Source organism: Neolamprologus multifasciatus, chromosome 23 (assembly GCF_963576455.1).
Source record: "Neolamprologus multifasciatus chromosome 23, fNeoMul1.2, whole genome shotgun sequence".
In the NCBI taxonomy this organism is placed as follows: Eukaryota; Metazoa; Chordata; class Actinopteri; order Cichliformes; family Cichlidae; genus Neolamprologus; species Neolamprologus multifasciatus.
Genome location: NC_140460.1, coordinates 8046272 through 8056763, shown reverse-complemented (window position 1 = coordinate 8056763; position 10492 = coordinate 8046272). Strand labels below are relative to the sequence as shown.

Genomic DNA, 10492 nt, shown 5'->3' with positions numbered 1-10492 from the left:
TCCAAATCTTAACTCATCTTTGTTGCCCTCTGTCTGTAGCAGAGAAAGACATATTGATACTTGTGGCGTGGGTGTGGTTTCTGGCCCGCTGCAGAGGAGGGGTGACGCAGTGAGCTCCCGGGGCGGCGCAGGGGCGGGGTGAACAGGTGTGCTGGGATCTGACAGTGATTGTGTCTCTTTATATGTTGGCAGTGACAGTCGGAGGACGTGGCAGCAGAGAGAGAGCGGAAGTGTCTGTGTCCCAGTAAACATACCACAGCGTCGAATAAAAGTTCTGCTGTCATCATATTCGCTCCAGCGTAATCTTGGGTCCAACATTACAATACTATAACTGGGTCACAAGCAGTGTTGGGGAGTAACGGAATACATGTACCGCCGTTACGTATTTAAAATACAAAATATGAGTAACTGTATTCCGTTACAGTTACCGTTTAAAAAGGTGGTATTTAGAATACAGTTACTTTGTTTAAATAAATGGATTACACGGCGGTACTTCCGTGTTTCATGTTGTCGTGGGTCAGGCCTGTTTGGGTTTTGTTTGACAGCCACGTTCTGTTGTTCCAGGTGGCAGCGTTACGGTTGCCATGGTTACACGGTGACGCTCTCTCTCTGCGTGTTTCCTTTGTGAGAGAGGCCTTTTTGTTGTTGTTGTGCTAAGCTAATAGGCAGAATGCTACAGGTATAGCTCTAATGAATGTAGCATCATAGGCAGTGTAGTCCGTGCTGCTGGGAGAATGGACTGCCATACACGTTGTGTCTGTGAGCGAGGGAGGGAGAAAAAGGAAAAGTACGAGTTGTCATCGAGCAAAAATGGGAGCTGGAAGCATGTAAATATAATAATAACCACTGCAGCCAAGAAGAGTGCCTGACGAGCCCAGTTGTAAGTAAGCTATTAAGACTCGACTGTACACCGTGTTCGTGTTTTCCTCCAAAAACAATAAGTTCCGTTGGAGCAGCCTTTCAACGTCTCTCTCTGTCTCTCGCTAGCAAAGTTGACCCAGACAACAAAGTAAAGCTAGTTTTCGGCTACCAGCCCGACACAGAACCCACCGTATTAGCCAGAGGTCCCTTTACTACGGTTCGGAGCCGCGGACCTTCAGTAACACTAATAAATCACAGCAATAGTACATTCATGTAGTTGTAAACAGCATGATAATATATTAAGTAATCCAAAGTATTCAGAATATGTTACTCTCATTGAGTAACGTAACGGAATACGTTACAGAATACATTTTGGGGCATGTATTCTGTAATCTGTAATGGAATACATTTTAAAAGTAACCTTCCCAACACTGGTCACAAGCTACTTTACGGTAAATGGTCAATTACAGATTTCACCCTAAAGACACACATATTCCTGTAAATTCCTGCAAGAGAATATCACAGCTTTATGAGTATGATGGATGGACCAAATGTCTGGAGCAGGTACTCAGCTCTTTGTCAGCAAGATGCATGGTCCCTGGGCGCTGACCTCACAGTTGGCTCCTAGCAGGATGACACAACAGATACAAAAATGCTGCACAGACACACACTAACACAGATGACCAGTAAATTAGGCAGCAGCCTCTGGATCACAGCCAGAGGGGCTGAGCTATGTTCTGATTCCTAATAAGCACCCCGTGGCTCCACACCGCAGGAGAATTCCTCTGTGGGTTCTGTTTTTGTGTGTGCATGTGGCAGCACACACACATACAATGAAGAGTTTATGGGTTTCAGCAGAGTGTTGCGTGAGCAGGTGAACCGTAGGGGTTCAAGCAAGTTTGGCTGTATGACAAAATTGTTTTTCTGGCAACCTTGAAGAGAGAAAAAGGCTGTTAGCCTAATTCTATTTTGTGCATTTAAAGGATTATAAAGGCATGCATCTTAGTCATCCAACCCCATTTCCTTCTCAGCATTCACTCGTCTGCCTTCCTCCTCTCCATTCCTCTCCATCTCTTCCATCCTTCGTCTCTTCTAAAGATACTTGACAGGCGAAAGCTGATTCCTGGTAGAAACCCTGCCTCTGCATACACTAGCTGTCTGACTGCATCAGAGAGTGTTTGCCTGTGTGCGCGTGTGTGTGTGTGTGCACGCTCATTTTAAAAGGCCAAGATGTCAGTATGTTTTTCCATTTAAAGTTTCTCCACCAGTGTTTGGTACAATAATTTCTGTCTCACTGAGAAAAAAAATGAAAGTAACGATCAATAAAACTTTTTCAGCTGTAAAGATCATGTCTTGTAAAAAAAAAGTTCAGAGCAACCAGATCCCGCTGCTCCTTTTTTGACCTGTCTATTTGTCCACATGGGCCAAGAAAGGGGGCAGATGGGAGGAGGAAGATGCGTTTTCCATACAGTGTGTCACAAGTGGAAGTAAGAGCACTAAGACGGTGGCATTTATAGGTTAGGAAATAAGGCCACATTTTTAAGCGCAAACCTAGAAATTGGGATTTGTAAGGACGATGAAATGGGGCTTTCTAACGCATGCTGAGAAGAATTTTGGATGAGAAACAAGGAGCAACAGGGGGAGGAGGACACAGGGGCCTTTTATGTGAAGATGACATAATCACCTGTTGCCTCCATGTACAGCTGACATCTGCGAAATTAATTAACTTTCTATCCTACCCTCTCCTCACGCTCTTTTTCCATCCAGCTCCCTAACCGGGCACAGACGCTATCTCACATAAAGGTAATTCTATTGTGTGCATGAAAAGAGCAGATACTTTCATGTCCATGAAAAAGTGACATTTTAAAAGTAAGACAGAAAATTACAAATGTGTGTTTTAGAATCTATTATAGTCAAGTGTGTTGACAGTTGCAGCTGACAGCCATAGACCTGGAGGCTAACATGTTTTCAGTCCAAATGCCATTAAGACTGAAATGCCACATGCATTTAAAGCATGTTTATTACCTTCACAGCATACCTGAGGACTGTATTGTGAAGTGAGTTGAACATGCCCACGGTATTTAATCTGGATTTGCTCAGCAATATGAATGTGTTTTATAGGAAAAGCACTTCTAAAAGTGTGTGCTGTAAGTGTTTAGGTCAGTAAGACCAGAAAAGTCAACAGGATTATTTTATTATTATTTCATTTAGATACAGGAGAATCTAGTGGATTGTTCCATCAGCAGCAGCCTTGGTGATGTTTAACACCCTGAGATTAACTATCAAATATAATACAAGGAACATAAACAGAAAACCTGAGAAGCAAGAAGAAACAATCTCGTGAGCACAAAGAGGGACCCAAACGCTAAAGGCTGATTAAATACTAACAAACAGAAGGTGAAGGAGACACAGGTGGAAGCTACTGAGAACAATTAGGGTAGGGCGGGCGGTCACAGAGGAAGAAGTCGCACTAATGCAAGACATGAATGAAAACCAGCCTTGAAATTAAACAGGAATTAACCAAAAGACAAACACTAACCACAAAGACAAAATGACTCACAGGGGGGAACGGGCACTAACAGAAAAATGAGATAAGGAATCTCGATTGAAGTAAAACTAAATCAAGGTATAAACCACAAAACACAGGATTGCAAAACTGAAACCCATCACTATAATGACAGTAGTAGCAACAAAAACCATACCATGAGACCTTAGCCCGCCTGCTGTAGCTGTGCATTTGTGACTGGCTTTGCAACCCCCCTCCAGACCCGCTTCTGCTTTCCTGTTTCTGTCATAATGTCGTGACTCTCCACCTCCTGAATGTATGCACGAGAAAGGGTGGGGAAGTCCCAGAACAGAGCTGTGACACCCACTGTACACTGCTGGAAATACCAAAACCCTTTCTTAACTATAGCTGTTTTCATTAATATTAGCAATTAAGAGAAAGTACAGCAAAAAAATTCTGAAGGAAACCGAATGTACCAGGGTGATGACATATTACACTTAAACTCACAAATATGGGTTCAGAGGAAATGACTCCCAAAGTCACTAGGATTCATTGTCTGAATGCCTGAGTGTCAGTGAGGTATTTGAGATAAAGGTCAGACAGTCTCAAAGTAATGTGCATAATATGGAAACTCAATCACTGTTGAGATCTATCAGTCTGGACCAAAGTTGTGGCTTTACTGGCAGATAGATGTTTTCATCAAGGCTAAAACCCTGTCAAACACAAACAAACTGAATGTTTCTCAGCAGAGTTATGTACTGATTGCCCATATATTGCACACTTATCTAAAACCTTAAAAACTGGAGCACAATAAATAGGTTAATCCATTCTTCCGGTCTGTGTCAATTAATGCCAGAATCACATCGAGCTCCATTTAACACTCACTGGATTGAGGTTTCATTCAAATCAAAAAAAAGTGTCAAATTATCTCCCCAGCTGAGACAAAGACACAGTGTTCTAGTCTAGGATCATCATCATAAAAACAGGGTATTAATCCTAGATATTAATCCTCATGCTGGCTCCACATGTGCCTATTGAATGATAGCTTCATCCTTCACTCCACTGTGGCCTTATTTTAATCAGTGATATGCATGTAATATTGCAGATTTATGAAAAACTGGGTTAATGCTTCTTCTTGTCATTTATTTAGAGGCTGCTCTATTTTGCCCATTATTAGTGTTTTGGGGGGGGTTAGGAGATATTTGTTATGAGAAGCTGTCTCTGGCACTGAAGTGCAGGACTGGCAGGTGAAAAAGGATGTTGTTGCTAATGTGCTGTCATTCATTTTCTTATGTTTCAGCATTTTTGGAGGCAGGAAAGTATTCCAATAATCATTTTCAACTCAGTGCAGTAAAAACTCTTAGCCCTTTCTCTTTTTTATTCCTTCTTATACACGAGTTTCCCCTGTGGGTGTGTTATATTATGTCTACACACCTCACGTGTGCTTAAAACCTGCAAAACAGACACTGCCTCAGTGTAAACATTTGGCTGCGGGGAGTCCTTTTTCACATTTACCTCAGGGAAGTGTTGCCCAGGTTGCTCTTCTTTGGCCGGTCAGCTCGTGTGTTTCCCCGGACTCAGTTCCCTGCAGAGAAAAGGCCCTCTGAGCTCCAAGCTTGCTCAAGGCGCTCCTGGAGGTACCACCCTCACCGCAGCTCTGCTCCATCTCCCTCACACACTCTCTTGAAACATTCAAACCAAACCAAAGCTACCTACAGTAGCACTCTTGTTGTGATGTGACGCTTTTTATATCATGTGTGTCAGTGGCCATTTTGCTCAGGGCGTTTTGACTATGACCACTTGATTGCAAGAAAAGAAGTCTGTTAGTACGCCCTGCTTTGGATAACCAGCAGAAAGCCACTTTAACCACTTTTACACATTCTGGTTCACAATTATAAATTGAAAATGATTTCTCTCACATTGCTGCCTTATATACTACCTACCAGTAAACTGCTTTCAGTGCGTGATGTCTTCTTTTGGTCATTCAGTACACTGCCTGTGCTTACATATGTTACCAATCTGTTATAAAGGAAAGGTTCTCCACTTCAATTACGCTGGAATTTCTAACAAGGTCCAGCAGTGCAGAACAAAGCTAACTTGCTCCTGGCAAGTGCCAGCAAGCAAATAACTCTTATCCTCCACATCCAAGTGTATCCAAATATAGTCTAATTAGCTTTATAACTCAAACAGGTTTCATATTCCATCATTTTTCATAATTCACAGTATCGATGCTGAAATCTGTGCATCACAGAAGTATAAACCTTTTGGAAACAGTGGAGGGGGAAAAAGGCTTGTTTTTAATACAGCCACCACACATTATTGAGTTTATCCAAATTAGGTTGTGAAAAGCTTTTATAAGACATTGGGTGGAGATATTTCTCAGCCCACAGAGGAAGACGTAATCCATTTAACAAGAGTTACAATGTCAACATTACCAAAAGGGTTTGACGTTCCTACAGTGATACAGAATTGTTCGAGTTTTAGAGGAGAGTGGGCGTATCAGTGATTACTTACTCAAGTAAAACAAGAGTAAAAAGCACTTACTTATTATTCATGTAAAACATGAGTAAAACATGAGTAATAAGTAAAAGTAAACAGAGCAAGAAGGATGTACTACAGCTTGCCATGGTGAGGTGACACACACCCAGCACACTGAGTGAGAGGTACAGCTCTGTGTAATGCCTTGGCCTCCCTGTGACAGCCCTCTGCCAGTTCTGCAGTTCTGCTCTGCTGCCAAACACGACCACAACATGGGCCTCTTCGCCTCAGCGGCAGGCGCTCTACTATTACAGCCATGCATGGCTGACCCCAGGTCTACCAGCTGTTCACCAGCAGTATCCATTTGGTGCTATATTCTTTACAACTGACCTCAGACCAGCTGTAAGACAATACTTTACAAGACACCGAGGGGGAAAAATGCATGCCACAATAATGATGACATCAGTCAAGTGATGGCTCTGAATAATTGCTTTTCAACACTTTGGTCTCATTTAAGCACCAGTTATGCACTTTCTTTCTTTCTCGTTTTGTTTGTTGGCCATGTTGTGCATGAAGAAATCTGTAGCCTTTGCATTAAACACATATTTCTTGTGTCAAAAGCACAAACTGTTCTGCTCTACTCTTTTCTCTTTTTGCTTTGGAATAAACACAGACACGCACACGCACTTGATGACGCCAGCCTCTGAGGTCATGAACTCACAAGCACTTCTTCGGCCTTTTCTCAGCGTGCATTTTTATGTTGTGCCTGCATTCATGCAGAGTTATTGACAAAAGAAAGTGGGCCAATGGAAGATACTGAGTATAACTTTAAAGGTAGGTCACTGTCTTATTGTGCACCAGCATTGATGAGCAATATCTAAATTGGTGGTGAAATACTATTTGTAGTAAATAAAAGTGACATTATGAAGTCAGTGAGTAAAATTCACAGAGAGTTGGGGGATGGCTGCCACGCAGCATTGTGAGGCAACTCAAGCAATTAAATATCAGATTTTCCAATTATAGGGACAGATGGGTATCAGCTTATGTGGGCTGGCATTGAGATCAGCTATAATTCATGTAGCAGGACTGCAGTTTAAGGCAATTCATATCAAAATCAATAAACTAATTCTTGGTGAAACTACTCATTATCAGTGTCATCCACTATTATTATATATTACATGAATTGCTCCTGACTTGTACTTATATAGCACCAAGCGGCCACTACTACAAGCCTCATACTCCCATAAATATCTTAGAAGTAATTTGGGGTTCAGCATCTTGTCCAAGGACACTTCAGTACATGGAGTGGAGAGCCAGAGATCGAACTACCAATCTTCTGATTAGTAGATAATCTGTTCTACCCCCTGAGACGAGTCTTCCTCTAAATGTGTTTTCACTGACAAATTAACACTTCAACAGCTTCTTTTCTCATGGCTGGCCTCTCTGAAATGCACACGGTGACCCAAATCTTTACATAATTTTAGTTTATAGTCTAGTGAATGTCCAGTTCTGGGATACATCAGGAAATAAGGGAACAGCTGACTCACATAGTTGCCTATGATGGATGCAGGAGAAATTGGCAGGTGTAAGAACTTGAGGATGGCCAGATGACTCAGTCTGGGCAGATCCTAAATGGCAAGCCTTGTGAATTTCCAATTACAAAAAAAAAACAAACATAAAATCCATCTGTCAGGGAAAACATACCAAACCCCAAAAGTGTGTTCATATGAGCTGTTTTTTTTTTATTGAAAAGCACATGTAATAAAGCAAAGTACATATAGCAGAAAAAACACCATTACTGCTATTTATTTTGTACAAAAGAGGACAAGACAATACAAAAATACTATGAATTTTAATACAAGTAGGGGGTGTATTTTTTAGCATATTACAAATGTAACTATTACAATCTACAATAGTTTATTTATCTAAATACAAAAATCTGTCAATCGATGCTTTTAAGCAGCATTTTGTAAAGAACACAGGTCTGTATAGTGGATATATCTAAACATGTTAAGAAACAATATCTTACAGGGTTAATTTTAGTGATCTATACATTATTTATATATTTATAAAAAAAAGAGAGAGTAAAATGATAGGACGGACTATACAATGAGAAAGATGTGCAACATGGCGGAGTGTGTTGTTGGAGGATATCTGAGTTGGCTGTAAATAAAAAGGACTTCTGTATGCTGTACTGTACAACTGTTAGTGATTACACAGGACAGGCTATAAACATACAAGGTTAAAGATGCTTCTTAGCAGAGAATAAAAATATTAGATCCACAGTTTTTATAACTCACCTGCTCTCAGACATACAGTGGAACACATTCACGCTTGTCATTTGACACAGTTTATCAAGAGGGGGCTCCTTTTCACAGGGCGCAGCGCTCATTCACACGAACACACGCAATCACACTGACAACAAGCACGAGCATACCAAGATAAGAATGCACACGCACATGCAAACACTCGCACACACACTTTGAGAGACAGACATCCACTGCCAATGAGTGATTGAGTGGGTGAGAGCCCCTCCCTGCCAGCGGAAAGAGCCCAAATCATCCCAAAATAATGTGCCAGCTTTGCTGTAAATCACCCTCTGTGCATGGTAACAGACCACACCCTTTCATTCCACCCACCTATCACCTTCTGGTTTAGGAAGCTACAGAGAATAGCCCCATCACCAAGAAGTGGTGGCACAGCCACGCCTTTTGTACAGGCAGGCGGATGCTGTGAGGTCTGCCCCCATCCTTCCATAGAATTTAACCCCTTTTACTTCATCTAACTCTCAAAAATGCAACATCCCGGGCTTGGGCCACTCTGAAATCCACTAAAAAAAGCTTGATGTGCTGATCTGGAGACAGAGGTCAGTGAGGTCAGAGGGCCTGACTTTCCAGGGCCTAAGATTTGAAATGAAAGGACTCCTCTGTAGCCTGTTATAAAGGCCTACTAAGATCAGTGTGTGATCCATACAGTGGACTGTAGATACAGAGTTTCTATTGTGAAAACTATGTTTCCCCCACATATGAAGTCTAGTATGAAACTACCAACCTGGGTTTGTTTTGCTTCTCGGAGCCAATATTTCTGTCTCATTGTGTCAGCATGATCAAGATCTTTTCAGACAGACATCTCAGGCAGCAAGTGGTGATAATGGACAATGGAGTTAAAACAGTGCTATAAGTTATATTTTTCTATATTGTTATCATTTCTACGCTGCTAATTATTGCAGTAATTTCCTTCCCTTAGGTAAGGAAGTTGTTTTCCTTTGCTGTTCCAAGGCCACAGAGAGTTAAGGGAGGAAGCTTCACTGGAAATCCCTCTCTCCCTAGGCAGGGGGTTTGTCTTTTTTTTTCCACCCTTAGCTCTGTCTGTCAAGTTATCATCTTCTTAATTAATTTTGTCTTTCAGCTTCCAATTCTTTCTTTTTTTTTGTGCTCAAAAGGATGGGCTCAAATGCTGATTAGTAGTTATAGTAAATAATAAGTCTGGATAGTGAGAGTGGACTCTGAAGTGCAAATGTCAAATCTGACACCCTAGTCCACAAAGTGCCTCCAGCTGGGGCACTGCAAAAGGGCGGAGGATGCCATTCAACAAGCAGCAATTGTCTCTTGTCGCTACATTCTACTGTCCGATGGGAGGTGAGCAGTGCTGCGATTGGCTCCTCAGTCACAAGACGATGTGGGCTCCCTCACACCATGTTGTGGTGGTTGTTTCTCTCAATGATGTCAGATGAAGGGAGCAGCTCCTTCTTAATCGGGGAGGGCGGGGGTGTGGCCGGCTTCACCCTTGGCTTGAACAGGTCTGACACATAGAACACCTGGTGGACACAAAGTGAGATAAGATGTGAAAAGAGAACTAAATAAAGATTGGATTGTGTGCAAAAAAAAAGTTTCGCAGTGCTGGTTTAATGCAAATGACACACAGTGAAGGACAGCCAAGTTACTGTTTTAATTTACATATATCGTGTTTAACTTATCTCATTTGATTTGACTATGCTTTAGTCAGTCTTACAGACTCATTTCAAGGATGTCTGATTCCAAGCTATGTGTGAAGTTTTACATTTTATTGTAAAGCAGAGAAGTCAGCCCTCTATTGGTCGGATTAAGTTGTAGGATAGTTTCTAACAGTGTAGATTCTGGTACAGGACCTGAGCCTGAAATATGGGAATGAATAAAGCATCTGGCTTGTAGATATCTGAAAAAGTGTGATGCTGGTAGAATTTATTACAAAGCTGTTCAAATGATGCTAGTTTGGCTGACTATAAAAAGGTCCTTAAAGCAAGTTATTCCACTTTTGTGACACTTCATAAATATATTATCCTGATAGAAGGTTTAAAGACATGGACACAAACAGGCTAAGAGGGGAAAAGTCATGGAGATGTGGAGATGGGCAACTTTAATGTGGCAGTTGGAGGGGTAAAATTAATGAAAAGGCTGTTAAAATTCACGCGAGCAGTTCATTCCTACATCTACTCTGATCGCATGCTGACCGGAAGCTGGATATAAATAAATGTTTATTCTGGTCATAAACAATTGCTTCAGTGGGGACTAGTTACTTCTAGTTCTAGTTCTGTGACAAGTGGCATCATCCCAAGTAGAAAAATAAAGCATATTATAACCATGCTACTGTCAAACAACTAGCCACAGG

At 41.5% G+C, this 10492-nt stretch overlaps 1 protein-coding gene across 2 annotated transcripts in view; it reads right to left on the bottom strand.

The window, feature by feature from the left end:
* Window positions 1-7564: 7564 nt before the first annotated feature.
* The window catches only part of plpp3 (phospholipid phosphatase 3), a 28478-nt gene continuing 25550 nt past the window's right edge, over window positions 7565-10492 (bottom strand). For both annotated transcript variants that reach the window (XM_085150589.1, XM_085150590.1), the window contains exon 7: window positions 7565-9662. In XM_085150589.1, coding sequence (XP_085006715.1) covers window positions 9534-9662 — 129 coding nt within the window. In that variant the 3' untranslated portion in view covers window positions 7565-9533. The remainder of the gene's footprint in view (window positions 9663-10492) is intronic.